Source organism: Macrobrachium rosenbergii, chromosome 8 (genome assembly GCF_040412425.1).
Source record: "Macrobrachium rosenbergii isolate ZJJX-2024 chromosome 8, ASM4041242v1, whole genome shotgun sequence".
Classification (NCBI taxonomy): Eukaryota; Metazoa; Arthropoda; class Malacostraca; order Decapoda; family Palaemonidae; genus Macrobrachium; species Macrobrachium rosenbergii.
The window spans coordinates 41,858,598-41,883,597 of NC_089748.1; the positions used below are offsets into that span (position 1 = coordinate 41,858,598).

A 25,000-nucleotide genomic window follows, 5' to 3' on the forward strand; every position below is an offset into this window, starting at 1 on the left:
AGTATAACTCCTGATAGTTTCAAATTGTTGGAAGATTTGAGTCAAGAAATCTTCAGCATTAAACGTAATGAATTCTGTGATCGGATATTTATATTAAAGTGGGTTTAAAAATAAAACATTCTAAGAATCAGCTTGTGCAATTCCGTCATCCAATGTAGACTTGAATATAATGAATCTCGTCATGTTTCATTTAAAACTTGGCGATGTTTTGAAGAATCCTATGAACCGGATTCATAGGATTTCACAAAGTACTTGGGAAGGTGGTGTATTGCCTTTGAAGCACATATGTGAAACAAATTCTGCGGAATTAGGTTACATATGTACAGTCTTCGACGAAAGACGCTTTTGCATGTGCAAAGGAATTGACAAGGACAGGTGTATGGATTGTTTATGGGTTAGTCTGTGATAATCCCAGCGAGTGTAATGTGAACGATGATTTTAATTCATGTTTAGTTTTGAATTAAGGTTGCTGACACAAACATTATATATATATATATATATATATATATATATATATATATATATATATATATATATATATATATATATATATATATATATATATACGTATATATATATTAGTTTTTACATTTACAAATGTATTTAATGGCTGTAATCTTGGAAACCCATTAACAGGAGTGCTTATTTTTTCCATTAAAAGAACTTTTTTTTTTTAAGTTAACACATTCATGCTATCCATGGTAAAGCCTAGTCCTCACCCCCCCCCACCTTTTCCATTCCCCTTCACCCCCACCTGCCTTCCCCCTTTCTTCCTTCCTTCCTTCCTGGTAAACAGTGGCAGATAACCATATGTCGAAGGTCATCTATCTGCCACGGCCATTGTTGCAAACGCAAAAGGAAATCTTCCGAAGTCCTGGACCTTATTGATCGATGTTAGGGCAAACCCACTGCAGTACTTTCCTACCCCCCCCCCCCATCCTTCGTTCCTTCCTCCTAACCATCCTTCTCTCTCTCTCTCTCTCTCTCTCTCTCTCTCTCTCTCTCTCTCTCTCTCAACCCTCCACTTACCTCCTCCTCCTCCATTCACTACCTGACCCCCTTCCCATCTCTCCTGGTCCCCCATCCATGAACCGTCCGTGGTGGCAACCAGTCCCCCCCCTCCTCCTCCTCCTCCTCCTCCTCCTCCTCCTCCTCCTCCTCCTCCTCCTCCTCCTCCTCCTCCTCCTCAAGTTGATAGGGTCGCGATAGGTCCTTTTCCAAGACAGATAGATCAGTCGATACCGCCGACGGACGGACGGACGGACGGGTTTACGTGCCGGGAACCTGACGCTCCTTCATTTCCTTCTCCTGATCCCAGTTCAGTGTTTTATCAGGGATTAATTACACCCAGTTTATTTTACCAAAGGTTGTTTACATTCGTGGCGACATAGAGCTGAAATTCTCCTTGTTTTGTCATTTTTCTCAAATTAATTTTGTTTCCCATTACGTCTTCTAGACATGAGCTGAGATTCTCACCTTATTATTTTTCCCAAATAAATTTAACTTGATTTTGTTTCCCATTATGTTTTTGTAAAGGCTGTATATTATCACCTCTTTCAAAGAATTGTAGATTTAAACAGAGCTCTGTTTATGATAAGCTGCACATATACTGAAATTCTCCCTTGTTTATTCATTCAAAAAAATTCATTTAGAATTAATTTCCTTTCACTTTACTTTCAGCTTCGAAAAGGCTATATTCCTCCCCCCCCCTAAAAAAAGGAATTTTATTTTTGTAATAATATATTATTTTGTATATTAAGGGCTTATGGTATAAGATAGGGCATCTACGTAGTACCCCACTTCTTACACACTAACCCATGTAAAGTAAAATTAGAGATTAAGCGAAGTCGAATTTATTTCCATACTAGAATTTAATAAAGGAATTTTTAGTGGATGTCTGGGAGGCATTTTCCCCGGGACCTAACCGAGTACCGGGACCTTTCCCTTAAAAGAGCAGGACGCCATATCTTAAAAACCAACCATAGAATTTTCTTGAAAATAATCTCATTATGTTTACCACACCCAAATTAACCAGAAACCTGTAGTTCATCCTAACCCAACATAACCTACCCAACCTAACCTAACCTAGGGGTATGGCAAAAAAAAAAAAAAAAAACAGGGCTGGTGCAATCCTAGCATATATCGTAACCTAAAACTATGCATCCATTTAAATGCATGCTGTAAATGCATGTTAGTTTTCTGTAAAAGAAAACTTTTGAGGTGACTATTTTTCTGTCCGCCCTCAGATCTTAAAAACTACTGAGGCTGGAGGGCTGCAAATTAGTGTGTTGATCATCCACCCCCCATTCATCAAACAGACCAAATTGCAGCCTTCTAGCCTCAGTAATTTTAATTTTTTTTAAGGTTAAACTTAGCCATAATCGTAGCCCTGGCACCGCCTACAACACTAATGTACTTATATATGCATAAACGAAGCTACACCTTTTCCAGAGTAACTTTAATCCGTCGATTCATTATTTAAAGTCATTATTGCATTAGATTTTAGAGTATGAAAGGTTGCACGAAAAAAAATAATTAGCACTCTAGTCTTCCAATGGTAGCTTTGCTCTGGGATGTGATTTCATAATCTATAATTAAAACATAAATTCTGTGTGAAATGCAGTAATGTCGTTTTGGGGAATTTCTATATTTATTTATTTGGCATTAAAAATAATTATTTCTACCCACTTCCAATTATTATTATTATTATTATTATTATTATTATTATTATTATTATTATTATTATTATTATTATTATTATTATTCAGAAGATGAAACCTATTCATTTGGAACAAGCCCACCACAGGGCCACTGACTTGGAATTCAAGCTTCTAAAGATTATTATTATTATTATTATTACTATTATTATTATTATTATTATTATTATTATTATTATCATTATTATTATTATTATTCAGAAGACTAAACCTATTAATATATGGAACAAGCCCACCACAGGGGCCATTGACTTGGAATTCAAGCTTCTACAGATTATTATTATTACTATTATTATTATTATTATTATTAGTATTATTATTATTATTATTATTCAGAAGACTAAACCTATTAATATATGGAACAAGCCCACCACAGGGGCCATTGACTTGGAATTCAAGCTTCTACAGATTATTATTATTATTATTATTATTATTATTATTATTATTATTATTATTATTATTATTATTATTATTCAGAAGATGAAACCTATTCATATATGGAACAAGCCCACCACAGGGCCACTGACTTGGAATTCAAGCTTCTAAAGATTATTATTATTATTATTATTATTATTATTATTATTATTATTATTATTATTATTATTATTATTATTATTATTATTATTATTATTATTATGCAGAAGATGAAACATATTCATTTGGAACAAGCCCACCAAAGGGGCCACTGACTTGGAATTCAGGCTTCTAAAAACCATGGTGTTCATTAGGAAGAAGTAAGAGGAGGTGTACAGTAACACCGATAAGCTGTCAATATACCGATAAAGCGATTAATTCGGACAACTGATGCTTAGTTGAAGCGACGATTTCCTCCGAATCGACACCTTTTGTGTCATTGCGCACAGCGGGAAGAACTGATCCCTCCCGGTCGTACGAACAAGTTCGAATCACGAGTTGTTACTTCCGTTCTCTCGCTTAAGCTCCCCTTTCGAAAGGAGCTTACGGACACAGAGCTGTAGGGGAGTTCGAGAGAGAGAGAGAGAGAGAGATAGAGGCCATTGGCCGAGGCCACGTGAGAGGGGAAGCCCCGTCACTTTTGTAGGGTAGTGAGGGATAAAGAGGGGGTGGAAGGCGATTTGCGCCTGCAGGTGCCATCGACAGAAATAAGGGTGGGGGAGGGGGGGATACTACTACCCCTCCCCCTCCCTCCCTCTTCTTAAGGAAAGGTTTCACCGGTCAAATGACGTTACATACTTACGCTTCTATTTTTGGAAAGCGCTACAGAATTTGGCCATTTCAGTCAATTTTGAATAACAGCATTTTTTTAAACATTATATATATATATATATATATATATATATATATATATATATATATATATATATATATATATATATTATATATATATATATATATAAATATATAATATTTTTTCACCACAAAAATAAAACACACTTTTAGCCATCATTCGATCTGTCTTCTCGTACTGATTTTAGGTAGGTTTTTTAAGATAATGTATATTGCATAGATTTAAGATAACTGGAAGTTTTGAAAATATATATTGCATAGATTTACGCAAACTGGAAGTTTTGAAGTGGTCTTTGGCGACGGTTAGAGAGTACAAGTCGTTACTTCCTTCATGTAAAGACTTGCGGTACAAATATCGAATGCAAAATAACGTAATAAAGACAGTTGCATTTTTTTTTACAATATAATTTCGCAGGGGAGTTAGTGGTTGAATTAAATTTGTATGGATAAATGCCTACAAATAAATAAAAAAAAAAAGTATATGCGAGTAGAATTTCCACGTAAGGTTTTTCGTAGAAGTTTGTTACGTTTGTGTATAGGATGCTATGATGTACTTTTGCTTTTAAAAATCTTGCATACGCACAGAATGAAATTATATAGAGGGTGAAAGATCCAGAGTAGGGGGGGGTTGCCATTTTCGTTCATTTTGTTGCCATAATGTTATAAATAACATGTGCTAGGCATACAAGATATTACCCCAGCCAGAAATACCAGGGTTTATTTCGTCCAACTAAGTTATTTCACCATTGTCGTATGAGGTTCCATTCCTCTCTCTCTCTCTCTCTCTCTCAGCTGACTCTTAAGCTCTCCATTCTATAACCATTGTCTTCCCATAGGAATCCTACACTACATTTTTCTTTCCCAATTTTACTAGCTCTCTCTCTCTCTCTCTCTCTCTCTCTCTCTCTCTCTCTCTCTCTCTCTCTCTCTCTCAAAATTCCAAAGTCTGTCGTTTTCATTACGGTATATTGTCTCTGCCCATCTTGGAAACTGTTCTCTCTCTCTCTCTCTCTCTCTCTCTCTCTCTCTCTCTCTCTCTCTCTCTCTCTCTCTCTCTCTCTCTCTCAAATTCTTTAAGTCTCTTGTTTTCATTGCGGTCTGTGATCTCTGTCCATTTCGAAAACTACTCTCTCTCTCTCTCTCTCTCTCTCTCTCTCTCTCTCTCTCTCTCTCTCTCTCTCTCTCTCTCTCTCTCAAAATTCGTTCTCTCTTTCTCTCTAAAATTTCTTAAGTCGTCTCTCATTTTCATTACGGTATATGGTCCCTGCCCCATTTTGGAAACTATTCTCTCTCTCTCTCTCTCTCTCTCTCTCTCTCTCTCTCTCTCTCTCTCTCTCTCTCTCTCTCTCTCTCAAAATTCGTTCTCTCTCTCTCCAAAATTTCTTAAGTCATCTCTCATTTTCATTACGGTATATGGTCCCTGCCCCATTTTGGAAACTATTCTCTCTCTCTCTCTCTCTCTCTCTCTCTCTCTCTCTCTCTCTCTCTCTCTCTCTCTCTCTCTCTCTCTCTCTCTCCCCTGGCGCCTTGAGTGTTTCTGTTGCAAGGTAATGCAAACAGTGTTTACGCTTCGCTTCCGGCTGACGACCTCTCTTTCGTTATTCCATCCCTTTGTAGCGATACGCCCTTTTTCTCTTTATTACCTGTTCCTTCTGTCTTGCATAGCAGCGCCCTTTTGAGAACCTTTACCGGCCCCCCCCCCGCCCCCCCATCCTCCTCCTCCTCCTCCTCCTCCTCCTCCTCCTTCGTCGTCGTCTTCTTCTTCTTCTTCTACTTCCCCCTGCGCTGGGGACGTTCACCTCGACCATTCACTTCCCTTCCCTGGTTTCCTCTCTCTCTCTCTCTCTCTCTCTCTCTCTCTCTCTCTCTCTCTCTCCTTTCGTCGTCGTCGAGCGCCTTCTCCCTCATGTAGTGCCCTCCACATCTGCTGTAGCACCCCTTCCCGGCTAGTAGTATTGATCGTGCCCTCCCCACCCGAAGGCATCCCTGCAGCCATATTGATCTCTTCGCCGTTGCCATGGTAACGTCAAGACGGGTCGGATTGGTTTAAAAATTCCCATAGATGGTATCGGGGTTTCCCCCTCGTTTGCCCAAGCTAGAAATTGTGCAGGCAGATAACAAGGTCGATAGCGTAAAGGGGGGGTGGGGGAGAGAGAGAGAGAGAGAGAGAGAGAGAGAGAGAGAGAGAGAGAGAGAGAGAGAGAGAGAGAGAGAGGGGGGTGTTGGTTTTAGGTGCCCCTTATATTTATAGTTTTGGTTAGATATATCGTCGTTATCTCTCCTCCTCCTCCTCCTCCTCCTCCTCCTCCTCCTCCTCCTCCTCCTCCTCCTCCTCCTCCTCCTCCTCCTCCTCCTCCTCTAGCTTTCCTTGTTCCTACACAACCTTTCTCCCAGGAGACTTTTAAGACAACCGAATAGCGAGATAGCGACGTCGAGCTTTCTCTACGAGAGAGAGAGAGAGAGAGAGAGAGAGAGAGAGAGAGAGAGAGAGAGAGAGAGAGAGAGAGAGAGGTGGGTGGAGAAGCTTTGCAGTGATCTCACTTTGATTTTATCAAGGGCAGTTTTGCCCTTGTCACCTCCTTCCAAACTGCAAGTGAGGTCTTTCTCCTTTGTGTCTTCAAAATCGCGGTTTCTTTCGAAGACCTCTGATCATATCAGATACCCGAATTCGTCTTCGTAATTAGTTTCCGAAGTTTTTTTGTATTTGCTTTGCATTTCTTGTTATAAACTGATTTAAAAAAAATGAGTTGACAGAACACTGCTTCATTGGTTAACGTCACTCTTTGAACCGTAATAAAAGTTCAGATATGTAATGGAGTTTGAATACGGTATTTATGCGTTTCTTGTGGTTATATTAGCAGTAAACGCTCTATTCCTTTATTGGAGGTTGGAAATCACAAATCTATTATTAAGTACAATCTCTATAAATAAACTGATTATATATATATATATATATATATATATATATATATATATATATATATATATATATATATATATATATATATATATATATACACATATAAACAAATCCATTATTAAGTACAATCTTATAAATAAACAATGCACACATATATATATATATATATATATATATATATATATATATAAATATATATATATATATATATATACACATATACATATAAACACCTTGTATACACTTCCGTCGTCCAACCCGGTGGTATGCCCCTCTTACCACTGGCTAAAATATAAAAAAAAAATTATAACGGTACCTGTGTCAGAGCCTTGCCACGGTACGTAACGTCCAAAGGTTGGGTACTTTTGTCTCTGGACAGTCACGTATTTTATTGTCAATTATTGACAGTATATATACAAGTATTCTGGCTTTTTTTATAATTCCAACTTAATGTTATTTATTTATGTATTGATCAGTTGAACAAAAGCTTGTTGTATTCAACTCTACTTGTTTGTGAAATGATTATCGTAGTACCTTTTAATGATTTTCAGTCGGTTGATAAGCAATGTTTAGTCTTGAGTTTATTTTTTTTTAAGTTATGTTTGTTCCAGTTACTGACTTTCAATCCTGTTTAAGGATTTTTTTTTTCCTTTCAGTCTGTTTAAGGAAAATTTTCTTTTTACTTTTAGTCCTGTTCAGGGAAAAAATATTTTTCTTTCAATTCTGTTTAAGGAATTTTTTTTTTTTACTTTCAGTCCTGTTTAGGGAAAAAATACTTTTCTTTCAATTCTGTTTAAGGAAATTTTTCTTTTTACTTTCAGCCCTGTTTAGGGAAAAAATATTTTTCTTTCAATTGTTTTTTTTTTTTTTTTTTGGGGTATTCTTTCAGTGCTGTTTGAGGAAATGTTTTTTCTTTCAATTCTGTTTAAGGAATTTTTTTTTTTACTTTCAGTCCTGTTTAGGGGAAAAATTATTTTTCTTTCAATTCCGTTTTAAGGATTTTTTTTAATCTTTCAATCCTGTTTAAGGAAATGTTTATTCTTCGTAAAAATGTCCTGTCCTTATGCATTTAGTAATCGGTATTAATTTTTATGAAATTGCTGCCAAGACCAACTCATAATTCTTTATTCGAAATACTTCTCCGGACAACTTCCATTTCTGCGCTTAATTTGATTTTTCACGCGTGACGCTTACATTGTTGCAGAAGAGACAATGTCTTCAGTGAAAAATTTTTGCTATTTTTTTTTTTTTTTTACATTTTTTGATTGTGTATTTTATTTTAAGTAAACTTTACTCCAGTTAGCAAAATGTTTTATTTGACGGTATATTGACTCTCTTTTTCTTTCCTTCCAGAGTGGGGAATCAACTCCAGGACCATCGGGTGAAAGTCAAGGGAAAGGTGAGCTTTCTTTTTATTATTATTATTATTATTATTATTATTATTATTATTATTATTATTATTATTATTATTATTATTATTATTATTATTCGGGATGGTTATTCTCGTTGTTGCTAACGGTATGTTAAACTGGTGGAATTGAATGTTAGTAATATAAATGTAAATCAAATTATCTTTGGGTTAACATCAGAGCGATTAAAAAAATAGTTTGACGACTTTGAAATCTGAAAACAAATCGCATACGAACGTGAGTATATTATGCTTAGCATTAAAGTAAATGTAATGTATCTTAAAGGTGTTTAAGAACAAGTAAACAAACAGCCTTTGATCATAATAACACAAGTCGGTTAAGATTGCAATCTGCTTAAGATAGCGAAAACTTCGTTAGGGTTGCAGCCTCTTCAAGATATTGCGGTTGCTCATGCAAGTTAGGAGGGAATGTAAGATAAACTGATAATTTGCTGCAACGAAAGGTTGGGAATAGTAATGTGTTAAGAAGGTTGAAAATTATCAGATTTGCAATTTGAAAGTTGAAAATAATGCTAAAATCATTAAGAAATAGTAATGTGCTGAGAAGGTTAAAAATGATCAGATTTGCAATTTGAAGGTTGAAAAATGCTAAAATCACTATGAAATCGAGAATTGTGTTGTCTGAAGTGGTAAAAAGAGTTGAGAGTGGTTACTAGCCCAATCAGCCCACTTATTCCATTTTAACCTTTAACTATCGCTACTTTAGGTTAACAGACCCCCCACCCGTCCCTCACCCTCTCCCGTCGGCTTCCTTATGAAATGAATTAGAATTACGAGTGCCGTTGTTCAATATTTTCGCGCCTCAAAGAAAGTATGTGGTCCTAAAATCAAAATAATTAAATTGGGATATTTGCTTTCGCAATGAACTACCGTATTGAACGCATTCAAGCTCTTTTTTCCCAGTTTGAAACGAGTTGTTTACACAGACATATTCTATACTTGAAGTCATTGTTTCTAGAAGATTAAGTTGATGCACGTACGTTTGATGTTTACCGCTCTGTCACGACCAACCGAATGGCAACAACAATCACAATAACAAAGGGAATGTGATTGTATTTTATTAAAACTCAAGCCCCATCCTAACTGTAAAAATGATGATGGGATCACAAACAAATATACTGCAAAGAGAAATTTTGGCCAATCTTTCCGTTCTCACGTAATTTGAAATGTTTGGGGTAATGATATTTCAGTGTCTGTTATCGCTTTAGACTTTATAAAGGCGTTGCTTTGTTCCACCTTATAACGTATTTTGCAGTGCTTTATAAACCTTGTAAAGACGCTGTAGTTTTATAAGATTCACTTCAAAAGGTTCTTTTTTGTCACATCTCAAAAAAGCAATGTATTATTATTATTATTATTATTATTATTATTATTATTATTATTATTATTATTATAACATTGTTGTTTTCATACATACACCTGTTTCATTGTTTCATCACAAAAAGTTCAGGTCATTATTTCATCTAATTCATCTCAGGACATCATACTAAATTTCACTTCTCTTTTATTTGCAAAGCCATTGTTTCATCACAACACATTATTGAAGTCATTGTTTCACCCAATACATCTCATGACATCATACTAAATTTCATTTCTCTTTCATTTGCAATCATTGTTTCATCACAGAACACCATACTAATGTGTCATTTCTCTTTCATTTGCAATCATTGTATCATCACAGAACATCATACTAATGCCTCATTTCTCTTCCATTTACAATCATTGTTTCATCACAGATTATCATACTGAATTTAATTTCTCTCATTTGCAATCATTGCTTCATCAAAGAACATCATACTAATGTGTCTTATCTCTTTCACTTGCAATCGTTTCATCACAGAATGTCATACTAATGTTGCGTTCCTCCTTCATTTGGAACCATTATTTCATCACAGAGCACCACACTAACGTCATATTAAAGTTATTATTTCATCAAATTCATCTCGGGACAGGATACTAAATTCGGTATCTCTTTGATTTGCAGAGGTGACGAGGTTGCCCCAAGAAGAACAAGAGAATACGAGGGATTCCCCGGGTTCAGGTGAGTGATCTGACGCCAATATATATATATATACTTCTTTTAACCGTAGCAGGATGCACCTAGTAAATCCCCCCCCCCCCTATTTTGCATTGCCGATTCATTTCATCCAAAAAAAAAGTAATCTATCATAGTTGTAATTAATGTAATTTACCGTTCGTCCTTTAATATTCCATCATAGTAATATAGCTTTGTATTGCAACAAATTTATTTATTAGGTTAATCCTGGTATACGAATTTCTCGAAATGACAAATGCTTGTGATGATGATAATACAATTTAATTGCCAGACTTACATCAGGAAGTCTTAATTTGATCAAATATGCTATCTCTAGAAAATTTCCAGTTGCTATTTTCACCCCCCCCCCCAAAAAAAAACATTCATATATGACTATAAATGTTTACGGTTTATTATTTATGTTAAGAAAGTGTTTGTGATATTTACATTCAGAAGTAGGCAGGAAGCCACTGAGATTGCAGCACCCAAAAACAGTGTTGCAAAACCCTTTTTTTTTTTTTATCATAGGGACCTTTCATCAGTATCCCCCAACCACTCTGTTTTTATAATTCAAACTTTTGCTAGTACTCTTATATAAGTTTCGTATGACGTACTTTTAACCCCCTTACCCCCTCCTTCCCCCTTGTTCACGTATGACCTTCAGATATGTATGACATTTAGATATGTAGTATACACATCGTATTTTGCAAAACACAAAAGTCATCACCGTACGGGCCAAGATGGTCTCGTTGTAGTGTTCCTGGACCACTTTTGGGGCATATTTGAAAACATCGTATGTTCCCTTGTTAAAAGAAAAGCTTTGATTTCTGAAATTAAACTCTCTATACACTAAAGGGAAAATTATATTTTCTCTGGAAAGATGCTATAGAAGCAAAGATTTGATTTTATATATATATACATATGTGTATATGTATATATATATATATATATATATATATATATATATATATATATATATATATATATATATATATATATATATTCACACATCTACTTAGATGACGTGCATATATATATATACACTGAATGAATATACATATATAAATAAATAAATAGGCAATATCTATTCATGTATATTACAAGCTGTTATTATGTACGTTCAATTCACCTGCTTCTAGTAAAAAAAACAGCATCGAATAAATTGTAAAAAGAAAAAAAAAATTATTAAACACAAAAGGTAGCAAATTGAGCCATCATTCACACCACTGATAGGTGACCTCTCTATATGACCCCTAGGTCAAAGGTCACATGATGAAAATTCGAGAAGCAAGGTCATAGTCAATAGGCGCATTATCAAAGTCATTTATGGTAGGAGTGGTAATGTTAGCTACCCTCAGCTTAGGTTGTTCTTTTAGATATTGGCCTTATGCCAGAGCAAAGGGCCTCAAGGCTTCATCTCAAATGAAAGATGAAGCCTAGGTTGCCCTTTTAGACATTGGCCTTATGCCAGAGCAAAGGGCTTCAGGGCTTCATCTCAAATGGAAGATGAAGCCTAGGTTGCCCTTTTAGATATTGGCCTTATGCCAGAGCAAAGGGCTTCAGGGCTTCATCTCAAATGGAAGATGAAGCCTAGGTTGCCCTTTTAGACATTGGCCTTATGCCAGAGCAAAGGGCTTCAGGGCTTCATCTCAAATGGAAGATGAAGCTTAGGTTGTTCTTTTAGATATTGACCTTATGCCAGAGCAAATGGCTTCAGGGCTTCATCTCAAATGGAAGATGAAGCTTAGGTTGTTGTCCTTTTAGACATTGGCCTTATACCAGAGCAAAGAGCTTCAGGGCTTCATCTCAAATGGAAGATGAGGCTTAGTTGTCCTTTTAGATATTGGCCTTATGCCAGAGCAAAGGGCTTCATCTCAAATGGAAGATGAAGCTTAGGTTGTTCTTTTAGATATTGGCCTTATGCCAGAGCAAATGGCTTCAGGGCTTCATCTCAAATGGAAAATGAGGCTTAGGTTGTCCTTTTAGATGTAGGCCTTATGCCAGAGCAAAGAGCTTCAGGGCTTCATCTCAAATGGAAGATGAGGCTTAGTTGTCCTATTAGATATTGGCCTTATGCCAGAGCAAAGGGCTTCATCTCAAATGGAAGATGAAGCTTAGGTTGTTCTTTTAAATATTGGCCTTATGCCAGAGCAAAGGGCTTCAGGGCTTCATTTCATATGGAAGATGCAATTTCATCTAACCCCAACATTATGTAGAAAGTACTCGAGACTCTGTAGTGCTTATAGTAAATGATGTCGCGTCATCGCTTTCTAGATAACTACAGTGTGATAGAATTCTCATAAAACCTGGATAAAATCCTTTTGACGTTTAGGTCTCGGCGAGGACCAATCAACATGTTGAACTGAATAATTTCTTCTTTTTTTGTGATGATGCAAGTTTTATGACAGCTTTATCACAGAAACTTAGGAATAAATAACCCTCCATTTATGTGCTATTTAACATAGAAATCACACAGCCATGACGTACAATTTTATGTATATATATATAAGATATATAAATATATATATATTTATATTATATATATACATACACACATACATATATCTATATACATATAATCATTGTATATAGGTTGTATAATGTAAGCAGCTTGTAGAAATTTATGAATCTTTCCATTCGCTCCCTACTATAATAATGATCGCTTGCCTCAGCGCTTTGATGGTGGATAATTATTTTACTGAAGAACTTGTGATTAAATGGGTAAAAATATCAAAACATAAATGAATGATAGATGTTTCCTTATTGACGTAAATGTTTTAGGTTTAGAATCGTTTGCTGGAAAAAAGGAATTGTTGTTATTAAGCAAAGTGCATAAATTCCTTTCTGATTTCTATACATAAATTTATAATGTACTGATGATGAAAATATTTCATTTTACTGTGCGTCGTCTTCAAGAACTCTTGAATATCAATAAATTCTAAGCCAAAATACAATGAAAAGACACTATTTAGAATTTAGGATGCATTTTGGAAAGGGGGGGAAAAACCGTGAGGAAGATTTTTTTTTTTTTTGAAAGAAAAAAAGTCCGCGAACGTAAGATATAAAGAAAACATTTGAAATAAAAAGGCTAAGATATCTATCTCTCTGACCTTCACATAGATATATATATAGCAATACATGTCTATCTTGATAAAGGAATACATTGTAACCATTTATATACCCATATACAGTATATCTATATATCTATATATTCGTCGCCTTTTGTGATTAAACCTTGTAGATATTTACTTTTCACAAAAAAAATCCCGACCTTATAGAAGACAAATAAAAAGCGGGGAGAATTCAGGAAGGATGAGGTAAGAATAATTCCAGATCCTGTAATGCATGGACTCCTAGATGGTGATTTTCTCTATATTTATTGACTGCTTTATGATTATTATTATCATTATCATTATTATTATTATTACTCCATAAACGTTATTGCATTCGTAATTATTATGATTTTTTCTCAATTTTATGTATACGTATCATTATGATTTTTTTTTATACTTTCCTTATTTTGTATGGTGTCTTTTTTTTGTTTTTTTTTCTTTTTTTTTTATCTTGATGATCTTGATGATGATGAGCCTGCGAAAATGACTTAGATCATTTCCTTTTTTTTTTTTTTTTAGAATGCTGTGGTGGTGGTCATGACATTTTTTTTTTTTTCTACTTTCACTTCTGAAGAGGAAGATTTTTTAGCGTCATTTTCGCATGTCTCAGTCATTGCCATTTAATGCATTCCGTGCATGGGACGATTTCTCTATCATATAAATGCATCTGTCAAGATAGCTCTGGGAAATGAGCTTGTCATTTCTTTCTCTGAATATGGATGGTCATTTTTCCAGAAAGCTCATATATATATATATTTATATGTGTGTGTGTAATACTCCTTCAGTATGTATTCGAGGCGATTCATATTTATATATACATAAAATTTATATATATACTTTTTTTTAAAAGTCATCAGCAGGTTTAGCTTTCTGTTCATTAACGCTTCAGGAGTGTAAAAACTTTTTTTTTTTTTCTTTTTTTTTTTTTTGGTGGTGGAAACGAGCATGTTTACTCTTAGATTAATATTGATTTCCTTTACTCCATATTTTCTTGTTCGACGCATGACTTAATCTCTTTTTATTTTTCTTTTCTTCTCGTGTTATGTGGTGTTCGATGTTTGGATTTAAGAACCGGGACAATAAAGTTCACTTCCTAATTCCTCACCAGTCCGTTGAGTCTGTGTGTGAGCTTCATTGATTTCCAACTCTTGAAACCAAATGTCGCCACTGTTACCATAGGAAATAATTAATAAAAAATGATGACAGTGTTCCTTCTTTAACTATAGGGTTGCATAATTTTAGATCACATTCAAAAGAAAGAGATTGGTGGTGACATTTTCGTTTTTTTTTTTTTTTTGTCATTGTCAGACTTGATAAAAGAACCAACTTACAAAAGTTCAGCAACAAATTTCTAAAATCTATCCAAATTGAAGCGTGCTTGTGTTCACTTTGGAGAAGGAAGATGTGTATGTGTAAAGCATGAGATAAATATATCCCTGTTGAGTAATATAAAATGTTGAATAAAGCCTCTTAGCAATTGCATGGCGTTTCAGAATCCAGACAATTGCTTTACTTACAGTCTTCGCTTGTTAATAATGTCATACGTTTATAATTCAGAAGTTGGAAGTGACCTAGCCTTAATTAAAAAGATTTTTTAAAAATTTTAAAGAGCACTTTCCTACTAAAGCTTTCTTTTGATAAACCGAACAGAATTCTTCATTATTCATCATCTCGAGAGTCTGAGTCTGACGATACTGATCTAAGGATAGCTTGAAATCAGGGTTACTCTTTTATTTTATATATATATTGCTGATAGCAAGACGTTTTGGATTGAGGCTGACCATGGAAGCTGGAAAAATAAGAGATTTAATTGTTCCTTTCACTGGAAACTATTAAGATTTCCTTGTGAATAACTGGGAAGATGAACAGATTAACGCAAAGTAATTTAGAGAGAAGCTTCTGAAGTAAATATAACCGCTTCCATGCGTCAATTCCGTGACCACTGTTTCTTTTTCACATTGTGTTCCCAGACACTTTTCTCTCATCATGTTCCTTTTCTTTGATAAGTTTACACCATTTCTTCATGTGTTGGCACTGCATGACGTTGTCTTTCTCTACATACTCTCATTGATGTTGGTCATGTTGAACATCCGAGGTCAGAATTAAATTTTAAGGCTTGATCGAAGAGTTCCTTGTCAAGGAATCGATGCCATGAAAAGTCTTCATTTTGAAGACCTCCCAATAGAAAGTTCAAACTCGAGGTGTTCAACTGTACCAACATAAACCCCCTCGTTTCTCTGTACATAGTTTTGGCCTTGCTTCTTCATAGGTGGCCAGAACGATGCTCTTGTGGTTGGGTCCATTTTTATTTTGCGCCCTCTGGTGGGTTATACGTACGTATCTCCTCAGAGGTCGAGAAGTAAAATATGGGTCAGGTCAAGGGACTGAGGTTAGTGGGATGGTATACCTTCTTGGCGGTCTCTTTGGACATCACTTGTTTTCTTGTCACTTTCCTTGATTTATTCCTTTGGTTTTGTTTTTCCTTTTTTTTTTCTCATAGTTTATCGCGTGCGTGGGTCCTTCTAATTTGGTAGACGAGGGAGAAGATTGGATACAGTATTTTGAAGTGACCTAATCAGTCAGTTACGCCTACTGATACCCACTTTTTTTTTTTATTATTTCTTCAATGTGGTTGACTGACAGTAATATAAAACCGTAGTCATCTAAGAGAGGGCTTTATATGAAATTTCAGTTTATTATTATTATTATTATTATTATTAATTATTATTATTATTATTATTATATCAGCTGATAAAAGTGAAAACGTGTTGATTTGACCTATCAAAGGCCTTTTGAAAGGGCTGAATCGGATTATCTCAGAACCGTAGCTCACTGTTAAAACTTTCATTATCTGGGAGACCTCAAGTGATCCACACCGTACTCTTTAGAGAAAATAATATATTGGTATTTAGACATAATACGTATTTCCTCATTTTGTTCCATTTATTTTTATTATGAAGACGTTCACTGATACTTTGAGTGATTTTATTTCCCCTTTATTAAGTTCTTGTTGTCATTCATGGTATTTTTTTTTTTTTTCAAATGGTAATTATTTATGATTATTATTTCTACCTTGATTTCCATTTTGTTATTAGTTATTAATTACTCTATTTATTTATTTGCTCATTCATTGATTGATTGATGATGTAAGGCGAAGTAGAAGGTATACCATCTCTGGACTGACCAGGTCTCTGTGTTGCAGGACACGTTCCGGAGTGGACGACCCCCCACGAGTTCGACTCCGACGACCACCACGCCGTCGCCGCCGCCGCCGCCGCCGCCGCAGCCGCAGCAGCCGCCATGCACACCGCAGCCATCAAGAGCAATTCCCAGCCCCCTCCGCTACCGCCGCCCCCGCCCACCACTGACATGGACCAGCTGTACTACACGAAGAACCTCTTGGAGGCGGCCATGCTCAAGAACCCCTACGAGGCGCTGAAGAACGACAAGCACCTGCACGGCTCCATCCTCCTGGCTTCCCTGAGGGCGCCTCTGAAGTTCGGCCTCCACGGCGTCTACGAGCGGGAGGGAGGAGGAGGAGGAGGAGGAGACCACGTCGTCGACTCCTCGCCGCATTCGCCCCTGACGTCGCCGCAGAAGCCGACGCAGTCCTCCCCGACGTCCATCTCCCCGAGTAGCGGGAGCGGGAGCGAGAGAGGAGGGGAGAGGGGAAGTGGAGGAGGAGGAGGAGGAGAAGGGCGAGGAGGAGGAGGGAGCGGAGGAAACAACAAGGTCTCGGTGCCCATAATGAGCTACTGCATCCAAGACAACGGGTTCAAGTGCTCCAAGTGCTTCCAGACCTTCACCCACCCGTCCAACTTCCACCGACACTACATCACGGTCCACACGGACCGTCGTGCCCACAAGTGCCATGTCTGCGGCAAAGAGTTCAAACGCAAGGACAACATGATGTCCCACATCCGGTCTGTGCACCGGCCGGGCAAGGAAGGCCACACCATCTTCAGAGACGTTTCCTCCGTGTCTCCGAGCTTGCCCAGGGAAGTGCCCCACTTGCAAGAACAGCTCATGCAACAGATGCAGCAAGTTGACAAAGTCTAAGACAAAAAGAAAAATACAAAAAAAAAAAAAAGAGCGCTTCCAGATGCGGTGATGATCTGATGATCTCTTCTAATTTTAGATATATATTTTTCTCTCTGTCAAATCAAGAAGAAGAAGAAGAAGAAGAAGAAGAAGAAGTAGTAGAAGCGTCTGTATGGCCTTACTGACTGACTGACTCTTGACTGTCTGACGACTGCAGCTCATATATATATATATATATATATATATATATATATATATATATATATATATATATATATATATATATATATATATATATATATATATATATAACTGGGAATCAAAAATCAAATCCCAGGATTGAAAAGGAACTGACGCAGTCTGTCGAGAGAGGAGTCAGGTCGACGACCAGTCTAAGAGCAGGTATACAACGGTCCAGGAGACCACAATCTCATTCTAATGTGCAATGTTGTATTTTAAAATGTCTTGCAAGCGCGCGCGCGAGAGAGAGAGAGAGAGAGCCTCTATATATATATATATATATTAGAGCCCTTACCTATATGGTTATTACCTGATGCGGTGAAAAATCCCCCACAATGCTGTATTCTGTGATGAATTGTATATCCCTGCCTCCGGGGGGCCAGCTTCCAGTGAAACCCCCTTTGCAGCGAGGGTCCCGCACCCTCCTGCGAAATCTACGTATGTCTCGTGTTTGTGTGTTTGTGTGTATGCATGAGAGTGAGAGGCCTTATTAATCTGTGCCTTCAAGCAGCCCGCGAAAGGCAGTCGTGAACCCGAGGACATATCATCAAACTGCCTGAGCTGAAGAAACAAAAAAAAATGAAAAACTCACAACAGTTTGTTTTACCTTTTTACGTATACTGGTTGTATTGTGTTAGTGATATTGATTAATTATTTAGCAGAAAGAAGTGCAATATAGTGCATTAGTTTATTTATAGACAGGTTTCACCTTATCTAAGCATGACAGTTAACTTAAGGGCGTAACATTACGACGTTTTATTAACGATCATCATCATCATCTTCGGTTCGAAGAGCAGCGGGAACGAACCACAAGTGCTTCTTGTTATATCGAAAGGAAAGAAAGGTTCTTTTTTTTTTTTTTTTTCCTAGAGTCTGCAAAAAAACACTGCCAAGACTTCCACAATAAACCAAGTGATTTTCTGTGTATTCATTCCTTGTTCGTGAAGAACCAATCAATCATTTTTATATATATATATATCCGAGTGGTGATAATATCTCTCGTATGAGACTTTCCTCTGTTGCAGTTTCAATGGAGATATTTTTTATTATTCCTTTTTTTTCCGATTTCAGTACCTCTTAGAAATTTTGATGACGTTCTCTCCCGTCAATCGTGAAAGCGAATCGAGTACAGAATTTAAATCCATCTACAAATGCTAACAAACGATTCAAAATATTCCGGTGGTTACGTATCGTAATAATACCAATGCTAAATAAGATCGAGAATCGATTTCAACGCTGATATCACTAACTTCAAAATAGATAAGCTTCGTTAGCACGTGATAAGAGATGCATTTAAAGTCTTTATTATAATAGAAGTTTTTTTTCGTGTAAAGTTAGTTTATGGTTGTATATAGTTTTTATTATTTTTTTGTGTGATTTTTGTGTTGTGTTTTCGACCAAAGTTAGTGTGGTAAATAGTATATTCTTTATTCTCTTCGATCATGCTCGACAGTCGGAATAGCTTTAACGATGAGAAATAAATTTTTTTTTTTAGAAAATATTCATAGAGTTAATAATATATCTCGGTTCAGGTTGAAATCAAATTTCGTACAACGCAAAAAAAGTTATCTATTTCGACTTCGGTATGAGAATGGCTTGAGGGTACACTATTGTAGTGTTTGTGACAATCTCGTCAACGAGAAAGTTTAAGTCTCTGTCTTTTCCACAACGTATAACAATAGGGAACTCAGAAAGATTATATCATATATAGAATTTCTCTCTAATTTCCTTCAGATCGTAATATTTATGATAATATCCTTTCCATCAGCTGCTACTACGAATCTTTTTTTTTTTTTTTTTAAAGAAACAAATGTTTATATGCACTAAAAAGTTTATCGTAAAAAATGAACTATGCAAAACTAACTGAAAGTAAGAAATTTTTTTTTTTTTTAATGGGGGATTCGGCACACAAATAATTTTAAGTGGCAATCTGCAATATGGTTGAGTTTTTAATTGTTATATCATAGGATTCTGAGTGTTACCGTCACTTGCTGTTTACTGTTATTTTGTGCCGCAATCGCGTCCTATGCATGTTTATAGAAGGCTTTAAAATGAGCTTAAAAAAAAAAAAAAGTTGTTTTTATAATTATTGAAACCGCTGTAAAGAGAATAGCTATAACAGAGTAATATATTTGAATAATATATTCAACTTTATTTATTAAGTTAAATAGAAATTAATATAATTACACTTTGAGGGCAAGAGCTTCCTCGACATTGTTTATATAGAGGCTATAAATCTTTTATTTATTTGCGGTGCTGTGGGGGTGATCCCGAGTCGTCTGTTTCTGCCTCAACCATGACATGTAGTGTGCGTGTCCTTTGTGTGCACGCAATATAGATTTTATAAGACACACGCATTATACGTACATGCATGCATACATTATATATATACACAAAGATATACATACATTATAAATGTGTATATATGTATATATATTTATATATGTCTACATATATATGTATATGTACATACATACACGTACATATATTATAAATTATAAACACTATGAACAATCATAGTTTAATACCCAATGCACTCTACTTCGGGAATATTATCCTCGATGGGGAATTAACACCGAAGGTACTTTTGTCGGTGATAATTCCCCATCGGGGATATTCCCGAAGTAGCGTGAATTGGATACTAAACAACATTTGTAGCTTCATGATCGTATATAAACAAGGTGTGATAAAAAATTTCACGCTATGAACTAATATACAAATAACAAACATACGATACATATACTTTATATAAACGCTATGAACAAATACACAAAATAACACGAAAAATCAATAAAAACCGTTATATTTATAGTAAATATTGACACCGCGACAAATGACAGCGATGAGCAGTGGCTTGAAAAACGATTGAGATGAACCCACAGCCCTGAAAAAAAAAAAAACCGAAAATGATTTTTTTCTTCGTTTTTAATATTTATAGAAATATAATTATTATCGTCTTCAAAGGTTGATATAGAATATTCGGGTAGCTAATTCGCATTCAACCGTGTTTATTTTTGTTTTCTTTCAATTTACTATATATAGTGCTATATAGTCATCATCAATATAATAATAAATAATATATAGACGCGTCTATGCGAAGAGGGATGATTTTTTTTTAGAACGACCCAACAGGGAGAAATTTTTGCCTTACAGAAACTTTATAGCTATTTAACAGATTTAACAGACAGTTTATATCTATATACGAATCGCCAGCTCGTGTGTGTGAGTGTGCGTGTTTTTTAAGTCCACGAATATACACATTCGAACGCGTGTATGAATACAATTTTAAATACGTCTGTGTGTATGTAACATATATATATACACACTCGGTCACACAGACGGACGTGTGCATATATATATTTTATAGCACGCGTCATTTTTTTTTTTTTTAATATATTCTACACATTACTGTACGTAGACACACAAACTTGGAAACTTCAAAACCGGTGATATACTGTAGTCTTGTTATCATATAACAAAGTAAAGTAGGAAAGAGGACTCTTGAGAAGATACGTGAACGCATATAATCATCATTTGACGTGAAATTGTCACGTCACATCCAATCCATACTTTCATATATATATAACTATGTCTCGTGTGTCCAAAAGATGACAAATTTATGTTGGGTTTTCGGAGAAAAGAGAAATATGCACCAGTTAATTAAGAGTGATTCAAAAAAAAAAAAATAAAGCAAGTGTTTTTCCTCTTGTCTTGTATAGTAGACTTTTTTTAGAAGAATTTACACCTTTTCCACATTTCTACTTTTTGTAAATTTTGTAAATGTCATGAACTGAGATTGTTGGGTAAGGCAGGTCTTCTTATTACCATTTATCGTTATTATTAAATGTACCGGGTGTAGTCAATGCCTTTTTTTGATATTTTTTTTTTCTTCCTCAGTCTCATCATACTGTAGAAAGGGCTATAATGTTTCTCTTGGGTTTAGTACAAAGTTACATCTTATTTTTTTTGCATTTGTACCTCTGAATAGTGCATTTTTTTTCTGTTCATGTTTTCCCTTGTGTGAACTGTTTACAAAAAAAAAAAAAAATACCTAAGATTTCCAAGTGTAATTTTTAACTTCACACAAGATAACAAACATATCGGCCTTTAAAAGAGTAACTTGGTAAACCTAGTTGTAATAGAAAAAAATAATATACAAGTAAATGTCCAATTGATTTGCAGCTATTGGTATATTGGAAGTGAAGCATTTCACCAGTGCTAAATAAATTAAAAAAGAAATTAAAATTTAATGCAAAAAATATTCAAAGCAAAAAAATTTTACTCTTGGAAAATAATACTGAAAACTTTTATATAAGTTACTTGAGGTTCATAGCCCGTCATTTTTTTTTTATATATATACATATATTTTTCCTCTTAAGGAAATGGGCCTTAATGACTTCCTCTTTCGAAGTTTTAGTCACAAAAAGTCTTCCTGGTGATATGCCAATTTTATGGTCGACTTATGAATCCAACCAACTGCTGTAGAAGGGTGTGTGGTGCTTACTGATTTGTCCAAAGCTAAATTTGTAATTAGATGCCCAACGATTCGGGAGCACTGATTGTGTACTTACTAATACATTTTATATATATATATTATATATATATATATATGTATATATATACATATATATGGATGAATATTATATATATATATATATATATATATATATATAAATATAAATATATATATATATATATATATATATATATATATATATATATATATATATATATATATATATATATATATATATATATATATATAAATATAAATATATATATATATATATATATATATATATATATATATATATGTACAGTATATATGAGTACAGTATATATGAGTACATATATGTATATATATATGTGTAAATATATATATATATATATATATATATATATATATATATATATATATATATATATATATATATATATATATATATATATATTCAAACATTTATATTTATATATGTATATATATATTTATTCGTGTATACGTATGTACATAATCTATTTTCACTTACAGCAAAAAAAAAAAAAAAAAAATTCACACAGACTGTAGGCAACACACACCTCGTCTTCTGTTCCTGACCCCCATTTTCTATGACCCCGGTTGACCCGATAGTACAAGCCTCTGAGGCACACTAGACGTCCTCCACACTTTTGTTATTTATAGTATCGAGAGGGAAATAAAGTTTATGGAAAAAAAAGAAAGTTTTGGTCTTTGCTTTCAAGATCCTATACACTTCGATGTGTGAGTTTATGAGGTATGTACTTTTTACACACTTTTATCCTGCTTGTGTCGAGTTTGTGTGTGTGTGTTCGTTCGTTGCATGTGCTTGCAAAATTATTATTCTTACAGTTTTTATCGTGAATGTTCCTGTTCCTAGTTTATCCCTTCGTCATTCGTGTCATTGAAATGATATGGTTACTCTGTATTCCTTTAACCGACGCAAATTCACGTTCAGAGTCATGAACGTGAAGAGTTTATTTTTCTGTTACGCCGAAGAGAGCGTTTGGAACTGTAATTTCTAATCATTTTTCAACGTGTCAAACTTTAATCATTAAAAAATTGTTTTCGCTCCTGTGACATGAAAAATATTGTGAGAGCGAAAATAACACACGCACTTGTTTGCTTGAAAATATTCAAGGATATTTTTTAAAATTAGAGAACCGTTGGGGAAAGAGAAACCAAAGTTTTGAAAGTTCTCGACAAACGCTTAAGTTAATGACAAGTATAAGTTAATGACATATTACACTTCATTTGAGGCGTTCAGCATTAGAAGGGCCTAGCCACACAAAAAAAAAATGTGTGAGTCATAAGCCATCAAAGTTTGGAAATTCAACATGCTCTAATTACTTTATTTTTCACAATACAAAGTTGAATTTGGTATGAGACGAAGTATTTGCGATCAGGAATAGAACAGTATGCATAAAAAAATATAGTTCAACCCCACTCCCCTTTAGGGGTGGGTGGGAAGTGGGGATTATTTTAAAGCTGATCAGGCGAAAAACGCCATTTTCAAATTTAGGGCGAGATGCCATTCTAATGATGAACGTCTGATTTTTCTCCTTAGATACAACCTAATAAGTAAGGTGGACACTTATTAATGATGATTTCAGGGAAATGGATTAAACCCAGCTTCTCAAGGCAACGAAATCTACAATGCCTTATAGCCAATCTAATTGATTAAGGAAGGCTTAAAGTCACGAATGGAAACTGGAACAAATAATTTCAAATATAATTTTGTTGATACTGTGTGCGGCGAGACACGCTCACAATTTATCAACTTTTGAACTATGTGAATTATTTAGTACTCTATCCATGAAAAGAAAAACTTTTAAATACCTTACAGTAACTTAATCTTGAGTATTTAGGAGCAGGTCAGTAAGTCTGGGCTCACAATATATAAACTTTTGAAATATATGAATTATTTAGTACTCCATCTATAAAAAAATTTAAATACATTACAGTTATTTAGGAGCAGGTCAGTAAGTCAAGGAAAGTAACATTTAAAACGCCTTTTGTCCCAAGATTCGTGACAGAAGGTCCCACAAAAATACCTCTGACAATCAATATTTATAATTCCGACGGAGGAAGCATTTGATTTCACAGGCTGTATGCCCGAACGGGGTATTCCTCAGATAAGACGTTATGCCCAACAATTTTTTTACTGGCAGGAAAAGCGAAGAGAATGACCTTTCTTTCTACTATGAGCCTTTGACCTTGGATGGCGTGAATTACTGTTAAATTCACTGTCGCAATTTCAGTGGTCGCTAAAAGCATTACGGGTCCTGCACGATGTGAAGGAAAATCATATCACAGCGTAAACAGGAAATAAGAAGGCCAAGTATTTTGGGAAAAGGAATTATATGACTTGAAAAATTAAAATACTTGAAAAAATGCTATGAATAATCAGAGAATTTTAACAACGTTAACAATAAAAAAAAGATTATCTGATGCCAAATTAGATTTCAACTTCCTTAAGTTGACACTGGTATCAAATTAGATTTTAACTTAAGTTGATAGTGGAATTAATTTAGATTTTAACTGCTTAAGTTGACAGTGGAATCAAATTAGATTTTAACGTAAGCTGATAGTGAAATCAATTTAGATTTTACTGCTTAAGTTGACAGTGAAATCAATTTCGATTTTAACTGCTTAAGTTGACAGTGGAATCAAATTAGAACTTCCTTAAGTTGACATTGGTATCAAATTAGATTTTAACTTTATTA

At 34.9% G+C, this 25,000-nt stretch overlaps 1 protein-coding gene across 7 annotated transcripts in view; it reads left to right on the forward strand.

Annotated features, from left to right (window-relative positions):
• Positions 1-25,000, forward strand: part of LOC136840748 (protein tramtrack, alpha isoform-like) — a 234,778-nt gene that overhangs the window by 133,537 nt on the left and 76,241 nt on the right. For 4 of the 7 annotated variants that reach the window (XM_067107582.1, XM_067107583.1, XM_067107586.1 and 1 more), the window contains exons 4-5: positions 8,257-8,302; positions 10,317-10,373. In XM_067107582.1, the coding sequence (XP_066963683.1) occupies positions 8,257-8,302; positions 10,317-10,373 (103 nt within the window). Of the gene's footprint in view, positions 1-8,256; positions 8,303-10,316; positions 10,374-16,682; positions 21,839-25,000 lie in introns of those variants that run through there. The other 3 variants (XM_067107585.1, XM_067107581.1, XM_067107584.1) reach the window with 1 other exon arrangement.